We start from the raw sequence: 21,523 nt of genomic DNA, 5'->3' as shown, positions 1-21,523 counted from the left end.
TCAGCGTAGTAGGATTGAAAGGCAGCTCTGATGGCATTGGGATCGTGAACAAGCTGATTAAGAGAGTTTAGGATGGAGATAATATTGGTTTTGGCTCTCGTGGAGCGGAGTTGTGCCGCCAGGATCTTGTCTGCTTTATCTCCCTTCTCGTAGAAAGACTGGCGAAGCCATTTAAGATGTTTGGCCACCCGTCTGGAGAGAAGGAGATTAAGTTCCGCCTTAACCGTACGGAGTTCAGACAAGACCGCCGGATCGGAGGACGCCTTATGTTCGGTCTCAAGTGTGTGGAGTCTGATGGAGAGTCTGTTAACCTGAGTGAGGGATTGCTTTTTGAGTTTGGAGGCCAAACTAATGATGTGTCCCCGAAGAACTGCTTTGTGTGCCAGCCAGAGAGAGGGCCTTGAAATATCAGGGGAGTCGTTTAAGGCAAAGTAGTCGGAAATCGTGTCCCGAAGTTGGGAGCTTATTTCCGGGCTATGGAGTAGGGAGTCATTAAGGCGCCAAGTCATGGGGCGAGGGCGGGAGAGCAGTCCTGAGAGATCACAAGAGATAGGGGCGTGGTCAGACCAGATCAGGGGATGTATGTGGACAGCGCGAAGGTTCAGGGCGAAATCGTGGCTGAGCAGGATCATATCAATGCGGGAGTAAGAATTGTGAGGGGCAGAATAAAAGGTATAGTCCCGAGCAGAGGGGTCTTTTATCCTCCAGGAGTCGTAGAGAAGCTGGGATCGCATGAGGCGGAGGAGGGATCGGGAGTGACGAGAGTCTGACTGGGAGGTAGTAGGAGGGGTAGGAGAACGGTCTAATTTCGGATTCAGTACCGAATTAAAGTCCCCAGCAAGAATAAGGTCGCCTTGCCGAACTTGGGTAAGGAGGGTGTCCAATTTTGTAAAGAATGAGTCCTGCTGCTGGTTAGGGGCATAAATGTTGGCGAGGGTGCAAAGTTTGTTATTAAGTTTCCCCACTAAGATAAGAAACCTGCCCTCTTTATCAGCGTGGGAGTCCAGAAGCTCAAATGTGAGGTGGCGGGCGAGCAAAATCGCGACCCCGCGTTTTTTGGCAGAGTGATCACAGGCATGGAAGGAGTCAGGATATGGTTTGCAGGGCGGGGTGGAAGCCGTGGAGGAAGTGGGTCTCCTGGAGGAAGACCAGGTCGCCCTTGTGAAGTTTAAGGGAGTCAAAGAGCTTACCTCGCTTCTGGGGGCTGTTCAGGCCCTTCACATTAAAGGACAGTACTCGGAGACCCATGGGCAAGCCACAAAGAGGTAGGCAGAGAAGATGAAGCGTAGAGCATCAAGAGTAGAGGAAAGAGAAAGAAAGAGGGCAAAGGAAGAGAAGAAACAAGAGACACTGTGGTGTGAGAGGGGGGAAGAAGGGAAGGAGACCGGAAGGGGGAGGAAGGTAGGTGGTCGTCCGGCAGTAGGGGCCAGGACCAGTAGTGCTGACAGGGGGAGGGATACCAGGTGCCTGGGGGGCACCTAGGTCAGCAAGAGGGCTCAAGGCCCTAAGGGGGCGCGGGATGGAGTCCGGGGGGTGGATTACCAACCGCATAGCCACAGCCAGGAGGCCCACCATCCCTGGTGGAGCCTGAGGGAGAAAACTGGAAATAAAGCGAGGAAGAGGGACAGACGGAGCGCCAACTCCAAAAGGAGAAGAAGAGAGGAGCAAGGAATCGAAAGGAGAACAAGACAAGAAAGAAAGAAAGGAAGCAGTTTAGCATTACGCAACATAGAGGCAAATAAACATGTCAACATTGTAGTAAGAGATAACAATCAAACAGTTAAGAACCATCTAAGGGTTCGGGAGAGCAAGATGTATGAGAACAAAAGTGAAACTACTCCCCGGGTAGGGGGGTCGACCAGGGAAGGTCGAAACAATTACAGAAAGACAATAACTCAGGAAGCTGGAAGTCCATCAGGGAACTGGAGGTGGAATCGTCGAAGTTGCTGACGTTGGGATCGTGAACCATTCCAATCGAGGAGGCTGAGGCGGGTTTCGTTGTGTCCGCGGTGGAGGGCGTTGAGCAGAAACCTCTTGTTCAGTGTTGTGGATGCCCAGCTTGGATAGGAGAGCTTGAGCCTCGGGGAGATTCCTGGCTGTAAGCAGCTTCCCCTGATGCCACACCAGGATACAAAAAGGGAAGCCCCATCAGTATTTCACATTGTGACGGGTAAGCAGGAAAGTGATGGGCTTAAAGTCCCTACGTTTGGCGAGGGTGAGCGGGGAGAGATCCTGGAAGATCTGCAGGGGGACATTCTGGAAAGTCACGGATCCCATCCGTCGGGCCTCCCTCATAATAGCCTCCTTTGCAGTAAAGTAATGTAGTCGGAGAATGACATCTCTGGGTTGAGAGGAGTCCTGGGAGCGAGGGTGGAGGGCTCGGTGTGCTCGGTCCAGGAGGAGGTGTTCTTCAGGGGTGTCAGGCGATAGAAGGGCAAAAAGGCGCTTAAGGTAGAGGTCAAGGTGAGCCGCCTCGACCTCTTCAGGGATGCCCCGAATCCTCAGGTTGTTACTCCTCGCCCTATTGTCTTGATCCTCATGCTCCTCCCTCAATTGGACGACATCTTGGCGGAGTTGGTGAAAGTCGGTCTCAACCGTTTGCTGGAACGTCACCACCTCTTCCATCCGGCGTTCAAGGTGGTCCGTCCTGGAGCCGATGTCGGCAATGTCGGATTTCAGTTTTAACATCCCGCACCTCCTTGAGGAGGGAGAGGAAGTCTCTTCTGGTAAGGGGCGTGAGGTCATCGCCATCGGCCTCAGAGTCGGAGGAACCCTGGGGAGGGTCCGGAGCATCGGGCCTGAGTATGGCCGGGGTGCTCTTTTTGGTGAGAAATGGTGTGAGGTCGGAGCTCTGTGACTTTTTGCTGCCCCTGGGCATCGTGAATATATAAGAAGGAGGGTGATGAGGAGGGTGTGAAGTAGAGAAGGCGCTCCGGCAGCAGAGCTCAGGGCCAGGGTGGGTGAGGCAGGAGCTCTAGGGAGACATCACGGCGTAGCTCGCCTAGCAAGGCAGGTGGCCCAGGGCCAGAGGGGCTCCGGCAGAGGCGAGGGTCCCCACGGTCCCGTGGAGAGGCTAGGCCGTCGGGAAGAGTATAGGGCAAAGCCCTCTGGTGCAAATGGGGCCCGGACACGGACCAGCCAGTGGCCGGGGTCACACCACGACCAGACAGCAGAGGCGGGGGGCCTAGGCCTGGCTCTACCGGAGGGCCCACAGGGGGTGGGGGGGAGCAAGGTGGTGCAGGGCCTCGTGGAACTGTGTGTAGCCAGGGAGAGGGCCCGGTCTCCTATAGAGGCCTGACTGTAGGCGCCAGAGGGGAGCAGCGAGGGGCCCAGCAATCCGGGGGCCTGGGCTTGGGTGTAATATGGAGTCACAGGCGGTCAGGGGGGCAGGGTGTGCTGCGCCCACCGGGAAAAGGCTTCACAAGGGATGGGGGTCCAGTCAAATTACCTGACGGGCCGTTATCACACTGAGGGCCCACGGATCCGGCACCAGACCACGGGCACAGGGAGAGCAGGCTGATGTTCCCTCCAGTGTCACAAGCAAGTCCTCCGGGAAGCAGCGTCTGGAGGGTTGCAGGAGAGCAGCTGCTGTCCCCGTCTGGATTGCAGCAGGAGAGAGGCCCCTGTCCCTCGTCGGAAATGTAGAGGCGGCGGCCGGGTCGTGCGTCTCCCGCAGCGCCCTCCGGCACACGAGGGGGGAAGATGGCCGCCACCGCCGGGAGTACGGAGCTTGTGCGGCCGAGTCCGGACGGGTCCCCAGGCCTCCTCGGGCGCGGAGAGGCTCAGCGGGGCTCGGGGTAAGGGTCCAGGCAAGGGGTGCCGAGCGCAGACCCTCGGTAGAAGCCGCGGGGAGGGCCGCTACGGACTTCCGGCACCGCCAGTCAGGAATCGAGGCCCCGGCCTCCGGGTATCGGACAGGCCGCATTCCGCAGGAGCCAGTATACCGGCTCCCCGACTCCGCGGCCGTAGTCCAGCGGCAGGCAGGGGTCACAGAAAAGAGGGGGACGGGATTAGGAGGGGTGAGAGGCACGGGGGGAGAGGTATGGGGATGAAAAGATGAGAGCAGCCGAGGAGCTCCTCGTCCGTGCTGCCACCTTGGTCCGGCTCCAGGCCACGCCCCCTACTGGAAATGTTTTAAATACTTTGCATTAAGATGCCTCACATTTAACAGGTTTGAGTTACATGGCAATATTATTGTGTATCTTCCTTTTCTGCAGTGCCTAAGATGAGCAGGAGGAGTATGCTATCTGTGTCCTGTCACTGCTCAGTTATAAATAACAGGATGTTTGTGACAAGTCACTGGGCTGAGGAAGCTGCAATTTCATTTGTCTCTGTGTGATAGAAACTGACAACCTACATGGTTTGACTATTTTGTCAGAGTACGTTGTCAAACTAGAGCTAAGAATAAGGTTGTAAAATGAACTGTTGGCAGAATGAATTTGATTCAGCCTTGCTAGCTTTGTTAAGATATATTGCTTTCAGAGATAACATGGAGTTCTTAAAGTGTGCCAGAAAATCCATCTGGAGTACTACTCCCATCTCTTTGTTTATACTTTACCAAGATTTATCTACTAGGGACATCAGACTAATTACATTTGCAATCAAGTGATCTCTTCTATCTTGTATGATTAGCATAATTTATTCTGCCTCAGAAGGGAGCTAACTTACATGATATTAACTTACACGTCCTCCATATTGGTTCTCTATCCAAATGCTATTTTTCTCCTACCGTTGTGCCCACAACTGTGACGCTGGTCTTGCTGTCAGGTGTCACTTGTAGCCCACCCCCATGATCTGTTAGTCAGTCACTTGTGACACATGCCTCCACCTTATTAGCTTGAATTGAATTAAAAGAAAAAGATTACAAGTTTCACAAGTTCATTATATGAGAAAGTTTAATTTTCAATGACATTGGTAATTTATACTTATGCCCATGTGCTGTATGTGTTTTACCCAGCACATAGATTTTCCTCTGCCCTGCCCGCTCATGATGTTGGAGATGCTGGTCGTGCCTGAACAGGAGTACCCCTTAGTGTGTGTGAGTGTCAGCAAGGGCACGGACTTTAACCAGGTTGTACGATTTGAGACTGTGAATCCCAACTCCACGTCTTCCTGGTTTACAGAAACCGGTTAGTACATCCTCTGTCACATTGCCTCTCTCATTAGTCAGCACATCACTAGAACTTCTTCATTCTTAGCATGTATTCTGTTATCTTCCCATTACCAGTACCTTGTTAAAATGAATATTTATAATTTTTACAGATACCCCGCAGTCGGATGTTGTCCACGTGACACAGTTAGAGAGAGATACCATCTTAGTGTGCTTGGATCGTAAGTTTATTTAAAGGCACAGTAACTATGTTAAATGTCTTCTGTGTTTTTCACTTTAATTAGTAAATATGCTGATGTAAAAAGGCCCAGCAGCCTATTAGAATAGTGATATAATTTATGTAAATTCATCTTTTTTCTGTCACCCCAAGGTTGTATAAAGATAGTTAATCTTCAAGGGCGGTTAAAATCCAGCCGGAAGTTGTCTTCAGAGCTCACGTTTGATTTTCAGATTGAATCTATAGGTAGGTCAGCCTCTGTCTCTGTGATTAAAATGAGTTGTATCATTCTCAGTGTGTGCTGCCATTCTCAGTGAGTGCCAGCATCCTCCGTGTGTGCGGGCATCCTCAGTGTGTGCGGGCATCCTCAGTGTGTGCGGGCATCCTCAGTGTGTGCGGGCATCCTCAGTGTGTGCGGGCATCCTCAGTGTGTACTGCCATTCTCAGTGTGTGCTGCCATTCTCAGTGTGTACTGCCATTCTCAGTGTGTACTGCCATTCTCAGTGTGTGCGGCCATTCTCAGTGTGTACTGCCATTTTCAGTGTGTACTGCCATTCTCAGTGTGTGCTGCCATTCTCAGTGTGTACTGCCATTCTCAGTGTGTGCTGCCATTCTCAGTGTGTACTGCCATTCTCAGTGTGTGCTGCCATTCTCAGTGTGTACTGCCATTCTCAGTGTGTGCGGCCATTCTCAGTGTGTGCGGCCATTCTCAGTGTGTGCGGCCATTCTCAATGTGTGCGGGTATTCTCAGTGTGTGCTGCCATTCTCTGTGCGTGTCTGCATTTTTAGTGAGTACCGGCATTCTCAGTGCGTGTCTGCATTTATATTGAGTACCGGCATTCTCAGTGTGTGCTGCCATTCTCAGTGCGTGTCTGCATTTATAGTGAGTACCGGCATTCTCAGTGTGTGCTGCCATTCTCAGTGAGTGCCATCATCCTCAGTGTGTGCAGCCATTCTCAGTGTGTGCGGCCATTCTCAGTGCGTGTCTGCAATTCTCAGTGCGTGTCTGCATTTTTAGTGAGTACCGGCATTCTCAGTGTGTGCTGCCATTCTCAGTGCGTGTCTGCAGTTTTAGTGAGTGCCGGCATTCTCAGTGTGTTCTGCCATTCTCAGTGCGTGTCTGCATTTATATTGAGTACCGGCATTCTCAGTGTGTGCTGCCATTCTCAGTGCGTGTCTGCATTTATAGTGAGTACCGGCATTCTCAGTGTGTGCTGCCATTCTCAGTGCGTGTCTGCATTTATAGTGAGTACCGGCATTCTCAGTGTGTGCTGCCATTCTCAGTGCGTGTCTGCATTTATAGTGAGTGCCGGCATTCTCAGTGTGTTCTGCCATTCTCAGTGCGTGTCTGCATTTATATTGAGTACCGGCATTCTCAGTGTGTGCTGCCATTCTCAGTGCGTGTCTGCATTTATAGTGAGTACCGGCATTCTCAGTGTGTGCTGCCATTCTCAGTGAGTGCCATCATCCTCAGTGTGTGCAGCCATTCTCAGTGTGTGCGGCCATTCTCAGTGCGTGTCTGCAATTCTCAGTGCGTGTCTGCATTTTTAGTGAGTACCGGCATTCTGAGTGTGTGCTGCCATTCTCAGTGCGTGTCTGCAGTTTTAGTGAGTGCCGGCATTCTCAGTGTGTTCTGCCATTCTCAGTGCGTGTCTGCATTTATAGTGAGTACCGGCATTCTCAGTGTGTGCTGCCATTCTCAGTGCGTGTCTGCATTTATAGTGAGTACCGGCATTCTCAGTGTGTGCTGCCATTCTCAGTGCGTGTCTGCATTTATAGTGAGTACCGGCATTCTCAGTGTTTGCTGCCATTCTCAGTGCTTGCTCCTATGATAGTTTTTTGCTCTCAGCAAGATTTATTTCCATAGATAGCAAAGCTCTCAGATCATCATCTCCTATTATTGTGCATTTCAGCATTACATTTTGTGCGCTTTTAGCTTAACCAAATTTACAGTATCTAGTCATTATGTCGTTTTTCAGAGTGTCAACATGGTTGAAATGCTGACAGTTAATATGCCGCACTCGCTGTGTCAACGTGGTCATTATGTCGACATTGTGAATGTTGACAGTAAAGGGTTAGGGTTAGGCTGTGGTTACGGCTAGGGCTTTAACACTAGAAAAACGCTATGATGACATAACATCCGTGCCAACATTCAGACCATCTCAGAGATTCTGAATGTCGAGATAACATACCACACCCAGCTTAGCATGTGCATGATAATTATGTCAAATCTATAGTTTATGATTTACCGTAGCCTTATCCCAAATCTGTTACAAATGATCCTGGTAGGCCACAGCTGTACCCTGATTTGAAATCTAAAAATTAATCAGGAAGATGAATCTTATAATGTATGAAACGGAAAGGTCACTTAATGTGCACACTTGAAAATTCCTTCATTGTTCCAGAATGAGATGTAATGCAAGTCAGTATTTTGTTTCATTTTAATAGTGATGTCACACAGTGATTCTATTTGGTGTGCAGTGTAACGCCACTGATGGTTTGTTTTCCTAAGTGCTTTATATTATGTCTTCTAGTTTGCCTACAAGACAGTGTCCTTGCATTTTGGAAGCATGGTATGCAAGGGAGAAGCTTTCGATCAAATGAGGTAATGAAATCAGATATATGACGGTGTGGTACATTGCAATACCAGTACCATTGTCTTTGTTTTCATTGAGTACTTTCACTGAAACAAAAAGTTGCTGCTAAGAAACAGAAGAAAGGACATTAAACACACAGTCAGAATATGGCCCCTTGTAAATTAAGTAATAATCCATGATAGGAAAGAGCCCTGCAGTGCCGTCATTTATCAGAAACCTTATTTCCACTGCTTACCGTTTACTACTATGTTCCCTGATGGGGAGAGTAATAGATGACACATCCAGGACCAGCAGTACCATTAAGTGAACCTAAGCTGTTGCCATGGTCGCCAATGGTTAGTATAGCCTAAAAGACGGCGTAAGTGTCATAATGTCACCTACAGTATATAGTCTTTTTAATGACCCTATACGGAGCGCTGGTCGCTGACATGGAGAAGCAGACAGCAACTTCTTACCTGTGAAGCTGCAGCTCTTTCCTGCCAGCATTACAGTGGTACTTCAGCACAAAGCTATGATGTCACACCAAAGTGCCAAAGTCCCCAGACCAGTAGTTACCCACTAAGGTAAGATGCAGTGGGGATGGGTTTGACTATTCCATTGAGGGGAGGGGGGTGCGATATTACTTCTCCACACAAAGTCTAGCCCTATTAGCTGCTGGCATATGGGTCAGTAATGCAGTCTGTTAAGCCAGGTATGCAGTACAGCCCAAACAGTGCAAAGCTGTTACATTCTATTTCTTATTCATACACAGGAGAATAGCTAACCTGCCAGTCATTGTTCCACATGGTCGCTTTGAAAGAAGTCCTCAAACACATGACGTGGGTACTTGAAGGGAGGGTTGTAGTTGTTTTGTTTTATTGGGATCAGAATATATATTAATCCAAAACAAGTGCTTTTGTACAGGTCATGGAACTCATAACATTCTAATATAATATTTAAAAGTAGAAGATGTGCAGTTCTGTATAATGTATTAATACTCAAAATAAATTGAACAAAAAATACAATTTGGCAATTCATGGCTTTGGTTTGTTTTTGTACTTTTACTCCCCCTCCATACTGATAGAAAGGAACTAGATGGGCCAGGTGGTTCTTCTCTGCCACCAAATTCCATACCTCCCAACTGTCCAGAGTTTGGTGGGAGTCACGTTTTTCAGGCACCCCACCCATGGGCCTCAATGTTGGGAGGCCCTCTGTCACTGTAAATAGTCTATTCCATGGAGATAGGGACATGGTCAACAGCTCCCAGAGCGCTGGTCATGCCCCCACAGTGACGAAAACAGGGGCATGGCTTATGGGCACAGCGTTTCCTGTGAGGCCACGCCCCTGTTCAAGCTGGTACAGAGTTGTGAGGTAGGAAATTCTCTGTTCCTATGTAAAGCACTCACCTTGCTGTGCTATGTTAGATTATTATGTAGCAGGTAGCTTGGGAATGAGGTCGAGGCAACAGTGGAGTTGGTTGAAGGGTTAGTGATTGTTCATTCTTATCTTCCTCCTTTTAGTAATAATAAAGTAAAGAAAATAGAAAAACCCTAGAAGTCACAGTGGTTTCTTAGCACGTAAAATAGCACCACTCTGTAGATAAACAAAATGGGGAAAAATAATAATAAAACACAAGAGACTTTATATTGGTAAAAGATATTGGGGTATATTCAATTAAAGTCGGATCCATTCCGACATGTATTTGTCGGTATGGATCCGACATCCCCTATTCAATCCCCATCTTAATTCGACTTTTTCAAGTCGAATTAAGATGGGACGCAGAGGAGGAGAAGGGGGGCGAGCCGCGGGGTGACAGCCGGCTGGCATACAGGAAGATCAGCGCTACGATCAGTGCTACGGTAGCGCTGCAGCAGGATGTCACTCAGCCGCCCGACCTCGCGGCAGCTTCCACCCGGCTCCAGCAGCGTGCTGGAGCCGGGTGGAAGCTGCCGTGAGGTCGGGCGGCTGAGTGACATCCAGCTGCAGCGCTACTGTAGCGCTTATCTCCCTGTAAGCCCGCTGGCTGTCCCCCCGTCTCCCTGCGGCTCCCCCTCCCTCGCCGCCTCTGGGTCACATCTCATTCCGACATCATTGTGATGTCGGACTGAGATGGTCGAAAAGGGGGCCAAAACCTGTCGGATTTGGCCCCGTTTTCGACATCAACATGTGGATCGGCAGCTATTCCGCCGATCCACATGCTTTTCGACAAGTCAAATTCCTCGACTTGTCGAAAAGCTTTGAATAGGTCGAATCAGGATTCGACCTTAAAAAGTCGAAAACTGCCGTCTTTTCGTCAGGCGGCAGTTTTCGACTGCAATTGAATATACCCCATTGTGGGAATGACTGGGAAGTATATTATTTCTCTAACGTCCTAGTGGATGCTGGGGACTCCGTAAGGACCATGGGGAATAGACGGGCTCCGCAGGAGACAGGGCACTTTAAGAAAGAATTTGGATACTGGTGTGCTCTGGCTCCTCCCTCTATGTCCCTCCTCCAGACCTCAGTTGTTTGAATCTGTGCCCGGACGAGCTGGGTGCTACTTAGTGAGCTCTCCTGATCTTGCTAAAAAGAAAGTATTTTGTTAGGTTTTTTATTTTCAGAGAGATCTGCTGGCAACAGGCTCTCTGCTACGTGGGACTGAGGGGAGAGAAGCAGCCCTACTCACTGAAGATAGGTCCTGCTTCTTAGGCTACTGGACACCATTAGCTCCAGAGGGATCGTACACAGGATCGCACCCTTGGTCGTCCGATCCCGAAGCCGCGCCGCCGTCCCCCTCGCAGAGCCAGAAGACAGAAACCGGTGACAGAAGCAAGAAGACTTCGAAATCGGCGGCAGAAGACTCCAGTCTTCATATGAGGTAGCGCACAGCACTGCAGCTGTGCGCCATTGCTCCCACACTAAACCCACATACTCCGGTCACTGTAGGGTGCAGGGCGCAGGAAGGGGGCGCCCTGGGCAGCAATTAGAGACCTCTTTGGCAAAAGTTGGCATAATATACAGTTGGGCACTGTATATATGTATGAGCCCCCGCCAAAATTGTACACGAAAGCGGGACAGAAGCCCGCCGTCGAGGGGGCGGGGCTTCTTCCTCAGCACTCACCAGCGCCATGTTTTTTCTCCACAGCACCGCTGAGAGGAAGCTCCCCAGTCTCTCCCCTGCAGTTACACGGTAGAAGAGGGTAAAAAGAGAGGGGGGGGCACATAATTAGGCGCAAAAATCAATATAAACAGCAGCTACTGGGTTAACATTAAGTTACTGTGTTATTCCTGGGTTAATAGCGCTGGGGTGTGTGCTGGCATACTCTCTCTCTGTCTCTCCAAAGGGCCTTATGAGGGAATTGTCTTCAGATGAGCATTCCCTGAGTGTGTGGTGTGTCGGTACGTGTGTGTCGACATGTCTGAGGTAAAAGGCTCCCCTAAGGAGGAGATGGAGCAAATATGTGTGTGAGAGGGTGTCTCCGTCGACAACGCCGACACCTGTTTGGATATGTGTAATTAAGTGCTAAGGTGAATTTATTGCACAAAAGATTAGAGAACAGACAGGAAATCTACCCATGTCTGTCCCTATGTCGCAGAGACCTTTAGAGTCTCTCAATGCTCACTATCCAAAATAATAGACACTGATATCAACACGGAGTTTGACTCCAGTGTCGACTACGATAATGCAAAGTTACAGCCGAAATGGCAGAAAAGTATTCAATATATGATTATTGTAATAAAAGATGATTTGCATATCACTGATGACTCATCTGTCCCTGACACAAGGGTACACATGTTTAAGGGGAAGAAAGCTGAGGTAAATTTCCCTCCTCTCATGAAGAAAAAGAGCGGGAATCTCCAGATAAGAGACTGCAGTTAACCACAAAGAATTCTCAGGCAGTATCCTTTCCCCACTAGGGCCAGGATATGATGGGAATCTCCCCCTAGGGTGTCACGTTTGCCCAAAAGGTAGCCCTGACGTAACAGCTATTCTCAGGGATCCTGCAGATAGCGTGCACATTCTGGTACACTACTCAGACCGGCGATTGTGTCGGCATGGTTTTATAGCGCTGTGGCAGCGTGGACAGGTACCTTATCAGCAAAGATTGAGACCCTAGTATGTATATAGATATACATATGTATATATAGAGATATATATATTAAAGATGCTGTCTTAAGAGACATGTATATATAAAACATGCCCAAAGAGACATGAGTATACTGGGTCCTAGAGTAAAAGCTATGTCGATTTCTGCTTGACGTGTCCTGTAGAATATGCAATGGACAGATGATGCCGACTTAAGAGGCATATGGAAGGCTGAGGATTGTGTGGAGAAGGGTTCTCGGACCTGGTCTCCACAGCTATAGCTGGTAATTCTGATATTTTGCCTTATATTCCTGCACAGCCTAGGAAAGCATGACATTATCAAATGCAGCTTTTCTAATAAAGAAACAAGAAAGTCCGAGGTGCGTCTTTTCTTGCCAAAGGCGGGGGCTGAGGAAAGAAGCTGCACAACACAGCTAGTTCCCAGGAACAGAAGTTCTCCCCGGCCTCTACAAAAATCCACCGCATGTCGCTGGGGCTCCACAGGCGGAGCTAGGCACGGTGGGGGCACGCCTTCGTAAGTTCAGCCACAAGTGGGTTCACTCCCTGTTAGATCCCTGGGCAATAGATATTGTGTCTCAGGGATACAAGCTGGACTTTGAGAAGATGCCCTCTCACCGACGGCCTTGCCGGCTTCCCCCCACGAGAGGGAAACAGTGTTAACTGCAATTCACAAATTGTATCTTCAACAGGTGGTAGTCAAGGTTCCCCTCCTTCAACAAGGAGGGGGTTATTATTCGACCATGTTGTAGTCCCGAAACCAGACGGTTCGGTCAGACCCATATTGAATTTAAAATCCCTGAACATATACCTGAAAAGGTTCAAGTTCAAGATGGAATCGCTAAGAGCGGTCATTGCAAGTCTGAAAGGGGGAGATTTTATGGGGACTCTGGAGATAAAGGATGCATACCTTCATGTCCCCATTTATCCACCTCATCAGGCGTACCTCAGAATTGCGGTACGGGATTGTCATTACCTATTTCAGACGTTGCTGTTTGGTCTCTCCACGGCCTTGAGAATATTCACCAAGGTAATGGCGGAAATGATGGTGCTCCTGCGGAAGCAAGGTGTCACTATTATCACGTACTTGGACGATCTCCTCATAAAAGCGAGATCAAGAGAGCAGTTGCTGAACAGCGTATCACTTTCTCTGGAAGTGTAACGGCAACACGGCTGGATTCTATATATTCCAAAGTCGCAGTTGGTTCCTACAGCTCATCTGCCTCTCCTAGGCATGATCCTAGACACAGACCAGAAAAATGTTTATCTCCCGATAGAGAGAGCTCAGGAGCTCGTGACACTGGTCAGGAATCTATTAAAACCAAAACAGGTGTCAGTGCATCACTGCACTCGAGTCCTGGGAAGGAGGGTGGCATCATACGAGGCCATTCCCTTCGGCAGGTTCCATGCGAGGACCTTCCAATGGGACTTACTGGACAAGTGGTCCGGATCACATCTTCAGATGCATCGGTTAATCACCCTATCCCCCAGGGCCAGGGTGTCTCTCCTGTGGTGGCTGCAGAGTGCTCACCTTCTCGAAGGTCGCAGATTCAGCATTCAGGACTGGGTCCTGGTGACCACGGATGCAAGCCTCCGAGGGTGGGGGGCAGTCACACAGGGAAGAAATTTCCAAGGGCTGTGGTCAAGGCAGGAGACTTGCCTTCACATCAATAGCCTGGAACTAAGGGCCATATACAACGCCCTAAGTCAAGCGGAGACCCTGCTTCGCGACCAACCGGTTCTGATTCGGTCAGACAATATCACCGCAGTGGCTCATGTAAACCGCCAAGGCGGCACAATGAGCAGGGTGGCGATGGTAAAAGCCACCAGAATTCTTCGCTGGGCGGAGAATCACGTAAGCGCACTGTCAGCAGTGTTCATTCCGGGAGTGGACAACTGGGAAGCAGACTTCCTCAGTAGGCACGACCTCCACCCGGGAGAGTGGGGACTTCATCAAGAAGTCTTCATGCAGATTGCAAGTCAGTGGGAACTGCCACAGGTGGACATGATGGCATCCCGCCTCAACAAAAAGCTGCAGAGATATTGCGCCAGGTCAAGAGACCCTCAGGCGATAGCTGTGGACGCACTGGTGACACCGTGGGTGTTCCCGTCGGTCTATGTATTTCCTCCTCTTACTCTCATACCCAAGGTGCTGAGAATCATAAGGAAAAGAGGAGTGAGAACAATACTCTTTGTTCCGGATTGGCCAAGAAGGACTTGGTATCCAGATCTGCAAGAAATGCTCACAGAGGACCCGTGGCCTCTGCCTCTAAGACAGGACTTGTGCAACAGGGGCCCTGTCTGTTCCTAGACTTACCGCAGCTGCGTTTGACGGCATGGCGGTTGAACGCCGGATCCTAGCAGATAAAAGCATTCCGGATGAGGTCATTACTACGCTGATAGAGGCTAGGAAGGATGTGACGGCTCAACATTATCACCGTATATGGGCCCTCATTCCGAGTTGTTCGCTCGGTATTTTTCATCGCATCGCAGTGAAAATCCGCTTAGTACGCATGCGCAATGTTCGCACTGCGACTGCGCCAAGTAACTTTACTATGAAGAAAGTAATTTTACTCACGGCTTTTTCATCGCTCCGGCGATCGTAATGTGATTGACAGGAAATGGGTGTTACTGGGCGGAAACACGGCGTTTCAGGGGCGTGTGGCTGAAAACGCTACCGTTTCCGGAAAAAACGCAGGAGTGGCCGGGGAAACGGTGGGAGTGCCTGGGCGAACGCTGGGTGTGTTTGTGACGTCAACCAGGAACGACAAGCACTGAAATGATCGCACAGGCAGAGTAAGTCTGAAGCTACTCTGAAACTGCTAAGTAGTTAGTAATCGCAATATTGCGAATACATCGGTCGCAATTTTAAGAAGCTAAGATTCACTCCCAGTAGGCGGCGGCTTAGCGTGTGTAACTCTGCTAAATTCGCCTTGCGACCGATCAACTCGGAATGAGGGCCATGGCGAAAATATGTTGCTTGGTGTGAGGCCAGGAATGCCCCTACGGAGGAATTCCAGCTGGGCCGTTTTCCTTCACTTCCTACAGTCGGGAGTGACTTTGGGCCTGAAATTGGGTTCCAGTAAGGTCCAGATTTCGGCCCTATCCATTTTCTTTCAAAAAGAACTGGCTTCTCTTCCTGAAGTTCAGACGTTGTAAAGGGAGTGCTGCATATTCAGCCCCCTTTTGTGCCTCCAGTGGCACCTTGGGATCTTAACATGGTGTTGAGTTTCCTGAAGTCACACTAGTTTGAGCCACTCAAAACCGTGGAGTTAAAATTTCTCACGTGGAAGGTGGTCATGCTATTAGCCTTGGCTTCAGCTAGGCGTGTGTCAGAATTAGCGGCTTTGTCACGTAAAAGCCCCTATCTGGTTTTCCATATGGACAGGGCAGAATTGCGGACCCGTCCACAATTTCTGCCAAAAGTGGTGTCATCTTTTCATATGAACCAACCTATTGTGGTGCCTGTGGCTACTCGTGATTTGGAGGATTCCGAGTTGCTGGATGTGGTCAGGGCTTTGAAGGTTTATGTAGCCAGAACGGCTAGAGTCAGGAAAACTGAGTCGCTGTTTATCCTGTATGCATCCAACAAGCTGGGTGCTCCTGCTTCAAAGCAAACTATTGCTCGCTGGATCTGTAACACGATTCAGCAGGCTCATTCTGCGGCTGGTTTGCCGCTTCCAAAATCAGTAAAAGCCCACTCCACAAGGAAGGTGGGCTCTTCTTGGGCGGCTGCCCGAGGGGTCTCGGCATTACAGCTTTGCCGAGCAGCTATTTGGTCAGGTTCAAACACACTTGCAAAGTTTTACAAGTTTGATACCCTGGCTGAGGAGGACCTTGTGTTTGCTCATTCGGTGCTGCAGAGTCATCCGCACTCTCCCGCCCGTTTGGGAGCTTTGGTATAATCCCCATGGTCCTTACGGAGTCCCCAGCATCCACTAGGACGTTAGAGAAAATAAGATTTTACTTACCGGTAAATCTATTTCTCGTAGTCCGTAGTGGATGCTGGGCGCCCGTCCCAAGTGCGGACTTCTTCTGCAATACTTGTATATAGTTATTGCTTAAATAAGGGTTATATTGTGGTTGCATCAGGGTTGATCTGATGCTCCGTTGTTGTTCATACTGTTAACTGGGTAAGTTTATCACAAGTTATGCGGTGTGATTGGTGTGACTGGTATGAGTCTTACCCTGGATTCCAAAATCCTTTCCTTGTACTGTCAGCTCTTCCGGGCACAGTTTCTCTAACTGAGGTCTGGAGGAGGGACATAGAGGGAGGAGCCAGAGCACACCAGTATCCAAATTCTTTCTTAAAGTGCCCTGTCTCCTGCGGAGCCTGTCTATTCCCCATGGTCCTTACGGAGTCCCCAGCATCCACTACGGACTACAAGAAATAGATTTACCGGTAAGTAAAATCTTATTTTTTGTCACCCTTTTACATGAGCTAAGCACGTTGTACCCAGGTATTATACCCACTCACAATGCTTGCCTGTTATATATTTATTGGCTAGAGTACACTGTCATAACTACTGCTATTACCTGACCTGTTCATTTGACACAATATGACTTTCCTCCAGCACAATGTATAGGTCATCTATTTACTGTAAGTAGATGATGTGTCTGATGCATTTCTCTTCATAGATAACACAGGAAATATCCGATAACACACGGATATTCCGGCTGCTTGGATCTGACAGGTAATAATGTAACTATTGTTTTAACTTAAGCTTGTTATAATGATAGAAACTCTTCTTCGTCATCAATACACCTGCTGCCTGCAGTAGAGTTCATGGGTCCATGAGGTTGGGGCTTTGTTACCGGGATCCCAGCCGCAGAATGCCGACGGGGGGGGGGGGGGGGGGCGAGCACAACGAGTCCTTTTTAGCCGGGATACCGACTGTCGAGATTTTCAGGGTCCAGGACACAGACGGAGGTATTGTGACCGGCGGTCAGGCATCCTGGTCCATGTATCCCCCAGTCTTCTTCTGTATGCTATTGATTACGTTTCCTCCCCAAGACTCTAACAAATCCTGTAATTGTGTTATTCTTCGTCATGTGTTTGCATCGTGAACCCATCAGTCATTAGTCTATATATATATATATATGTGTGTGTGTGTGTGTGTACAGCACCCAAGAGTATCTAAACAAATGGCTGGATCATGACTGTCCGATAGATAGGCCGCCCTCCAAAACTACAGAATGACCCAAAGCTTTCCTGGAAACTCTATAGGGCAGGCTGTGTTGGATGACATCATTTGTTTTTAATAGCAACACAAAGTAATATTGGAAGCACAAGCCTCTTCACGTGAATAGTTACACAGCACTGGCCTAGATGATAAAAATGCTTTGAAAAACATAGAATTCATAAAAGTTTCGTTTGTATAATTGTAGGTTGAAAAAGGGCAAATAAATTCAACTGTGAAGGTGGACAACCACTGTTTACAACATACTGGCTTTACTCTCCAGGACGTAGGCCACCTTCCAGGATTATGCTTTATGTTTCTTGAGATCTGGGTGGGGCATTGATGAGACGATTCACTGCAAAACGCGTCGTCATAGCTAGTTCTGTCCCACAATGCAGGATGATAAGAAACAGCTTTTATATAATGGGGGCTGGGGCAATGAAGACTGGAATCTCATTGTTGCCTAACCATGGTCCAAAAAGTAGGGAAAGTATTATTTAAAGATATTATAATGTTGGATAGGAAAGTTCATTTGTACGGAAAATATGGTAAAAATGGTATTATGGTATAGATTGACTGTTTTGTGTTATCATTTTTTGCAGGGTTGTTGTTTTGGAAAGCAGACCAACAGACAACCCCACAGCCAACAGCAACCTGTATATCCTGGCAGGACACGAGAACAGTTACTGAATTCATATTGCACAGGGAGCTGTCATCCTGGTAACACTATCGCTTGAGGATCTACTGTCCTGGCAGGAAGGTTGGCTAGCAGATAACTGCGGGAAAGCATTTCAGGATTTTCGTAACTGCAGAACCGCATGTTTGATACAATAGCCAAAACACAAGCATTCTATCTGTACCACTTTGCACAGGTCACTCTGCATTTCAGTCCAGCTGAAATAATGTGGTTACAGATACTGGAATTGTGGAAAGTGTGTTACATGGCAGGATTCCGTATTCCTGCAAGAGCAGCTTCTGCTCAGAACAAGACTGCAGCAACACGTGTTTGTTTTTATATACATATTATATATACAGATAATTTATTGTGGCATGAGTCAATAATGAGGAAAATATTGCTTCTATGTGTTATGGACACATTTATTCTTAAATCCCTCCCACATAAGTGCTGCATCCACAATTCTGTAATCTTTGCACATACAGGTAGTATTAATTCTTAATCACCCTGCTGTGGCTGAGACTTCCTGTAGCCGATGTTCTACTGTACATAGTAAAACTTTTATGACATACAAGTGTCTTAATTGTACAGATGTAAAGTTGGTCCGATACCATAGCTAGGAGGGCAGGGTCGGTTATCATGTGATCTATATCCTTCTCATTTGCCTGGCGACTAGTCCAGCTATTTAGCTTGGACCTTTGAAAAAGAACACAAATGTTTATTAACACTATTGTATTTTTTATTCTGTGTCATTTAGTAAAGCCAATATACATTTTTTTTGTAAGTCTAAAATAAATACTGTTATCTATAGAGAGGAGGTAAGCATTTTTATGATACCCTTAACTTTAATGCAAGTACACTGGTGTTTAAATTTGCACAAGTATTGTCATGTAATACATTGCACCACAGAGGTCCATAGTGACTACTGTGTAATGCGTTGGCTTCATGCCACTAATATCTTTGTTTGCTTGTTGCTACTGTTGTTTTTAGTGAGGAGGACGGCAAAATGCACACACATTATATATAGATGTAAATATATAAATCCTGTTTACTTATGATGCAAGATTTCCTTTTCCATATCTATGTACACGTTTTGTCTGTTTAAAGGGGAACTGTCACAATTGTACAATTTGGTTGTTTTTGAATATTACAAATGAGAAATGTTAATCAGACTTTGTTGTCACATAGTCAGCCTACCTGTGGTTTACTGACTAAGCAGTTGCTTTTGTGACTTAGGATACCTCAGCTGCCTAGTCAGTATTCTAAAATAATGAGGTTATTCTATATGTGATAAACAAAGGTGTCTATTGTACAGTCTGTTATATTTCTCTTTTTTGTGCTGTTAAATGACAAATTAAAACTCATAAGGCCATATTTTCAGCCTGGAGTAAATCCAGAGTTGGGAGGGGAAGGAGCGCTTCCGAAGTTTAATTTTAGTGTAAATAAAGAACGGCCACGTATTTGTGTGCTAGATGCAGATGAAGGCCCTTACATCCCAACGTGGTTTATCTCGGTGCAAATTTGATGGATTAGCTGCTGACCCTAATTAGACTATAATCTATTTGATTGTTTTAGTTTTATGATAGTTCCTCTTTAATTTTACATTCAGTCCTTCTGAGGTATTCAAGTAAACCAGATGCAGAATCAGCCATAGATTTTGAAAAATGAGGAGCTGATAGATGTGTGTACATAGGTCCAACAAAAAGCCAGAACCGAATGTGTTCCCTCTGACTTTGGATAAACGCTTAACATTTCAACCACACGCACCTCTAACATTCCACTTTCTAAGAATGTATTGTTTCGTTGCTACAGCTTTCCGGTGGTTTTTTGTTTTGCCTTATTTTCATCCTTTAGGATGCCTGTGAACTTGTGGCCAAAATAATTTAGTTACTACCTCATGCAAATAGACTAAAGGAGACTGCGCATCAAAGGAGCTGTCCATTTGTTTATTTTATTTTTATTATTCCTTTTTTATTTTTTATGTTTTTTGCCAATTTTAAACATGGCAACCCTAATGAAAGCTTGACTTAATGGAGAATCCCAGGGATTATTTTTAGTAAAGGTTCTAAAAACAAAGTGGTGATGTTGCCCATAGTAACTAATCATATTTTAGCTATCTTTTCTCTTGCATCCTAGAAAATGATAGACAGAGGGGTATATTCAATTAAGGTCGAAACTGCCGTCCTGTCGAAAAGACGGCAGTTTTCGATTTTTTCAGGTCGGAAGGCGTTCCGACCTATTCAGTCCCCAGCTTTTTTAATCGACAAGTCAGGGAATTCGACTTGTCGAATAGTACATGAATCTGCAGTATAGCTGCGGATTCACGTGCTTCTGAGGGAAACGGGGCCAAATTCGACAGGTTTTGGCCCCGTTTTCAACCATCTCAGTCCGACTTAAAAAAAAAGTCGAACTGAGATGAGGGACCTGAGAGGAGGAGAGGGGGGAGAGCCGTGGGCAGATGGGGGCCACAGTGCTACAGCACAGTGCTGCAGGTGGATGTGGCACAGCCGCCGCTCACGGCAGCATCCACCCAGCTCCAGCAAGTGAAGTCCCGCTTGCTGGAGCAGGGTGGATGCTGCCATGAGGTCGGGCGGCTGTGCCACATCCTACTGCAGCGCTGCTGTCCCCCGTATGCCCGCGGCTGTCCCCTGTCTCCCCGCTGGTCTCCCCCCTCTCCAGTCCCTCATCTCAATTCGACTTTTTTTAAAGTCGAATTGAGATGGGCATTGAATAGCCCTTGTCGGATCCATTCCGACAAATGCATGTCGGAATGGATCCAACCTCAATTGAATATACCCCAGAGTCTGGTTACTATGGACAAAATCTCCACTTGTCTGTTTTAGTAAGTCTATCCCCAAGACTTTATTTCAACATTACATTATGCACAGTAACAAATGAGGCAAATTTGAGGGCCTGAATTGTACCCTTTCATTGTTATCCACCATTGTTCCTCCAGAGACAAAGTAGTTCATATGAATCTGTAACCAGCTTAATAAAGGCAGTTGAGTTTTCTCCATAGATGAAGGAATACCTCTGCACATCACACGAACAGTTGACAAGTTTCTTTCCATTGTACAAAGTATATTTTACAAACTGTATTTTGTTCCCTTTATATGTTTTTGCACATTCAAAACACTAATCAGAGCAAAGAGCTGTAGGTGGTCTATGGTGTATATTCTTGATGTGGCAATGCTTTTGGATAAATTGATGATTGTATATATTGTAAAATAAACAAGATTTTTTTTAACAATTTGTTGTTGCTTTTTTTTAAATTAATTTTAAAACTTGCAGCAATTGTGTTTTAAAGTAAAATTAAATTAAGCACCTAAATTTGTATTTCTGCAGCGGGGTACACTGGTATTCCACAGGGAATAACATCAGGGTGTAGAGTTGGATCATGATCCAAGGCACCAACAGGCTAAAGCTTTGACTCTTCCCAGGATGCACTGCACCGCCTCCTCTATAGCCCCACCTCCAGGCACTGGAGCTCAGTTTTTAAGTTGGTGCCTGCAGTGCAGGTCACTAACAGGGGGGCTGCACTAGGCAGCCCTGAAAAGAGCCTTTTTAAAAAGATTCAAGGGCCGCAGCACAAGCACTAGTTGCAGGGTAAGTCATGTTGACATTCTGTGCGGCGGCTCCATCACCTCCCTCAGCGTCACTGTATACTCCCGCGGCCTGGT

General features: G+C 47.5%; 1 protein-coding gene across 7 annotated transcripts in view; it reads left to right on the top strand.

Moving 5' to 3' along the window:
* Positions 1-21,093, top strand: part of MAP4K3 (mitogen-activated protein kinase kinase kinase kinase 3) — a 691,402-nt gene extending 670,309 nt beyond the window's left edge. For all 7 annotated transcript variants that reach the window (XM_063918040.1, XM_063918039.1, XM_063918038.1 and 4 more), the window contains 6 exons: positions 4,958-5,129; positions 5,263-5,331; positions 5,481-5,573; positions 7,862-7,932; positions 16,626-16,681; positions 17,770-21,093. In XM_063918040.1, coding sequence (XP_063774110.1) covers positions 4,958-5,129; positions 5,263-5,331; positions 5,481-5,573; positions 7,862-7,932; positions 16,626-16,681; positions 17,770-17,857 — 549 coding nt within the window. In that variant the 3' untranslated portion in view covers positions 17,858-21,093. The remainder of the gene's footprint in view (positions 1-4,957; positions 5,130-5,262; positions 5,332-5,480; positions 5,574-7,861; positions 7,933-16,625; positions 16,682-17,769) is intronic.
* The last annotated feature ends 430 nt before the right edge of the window (positions 21,094-21,523 follow it).

This window comes from Pseudophryne corroboree, chromosome 4 (genome assembly GCF_028390025.1).
Source record: "Pseudophryne corroboree isolate aPseCor3 chromosome 4, aPseCor3.hap2, whole genome shotgun sequence".
NCBI lineage: Eukaryota > Metazoa > Chordata > Amphibia > Anura > Myobatrachidae > Pseudophryne > Pseudophryne corroboree.
This window is presented reverse-complemented; position numbering and strand designations above follow the sequence as displayed.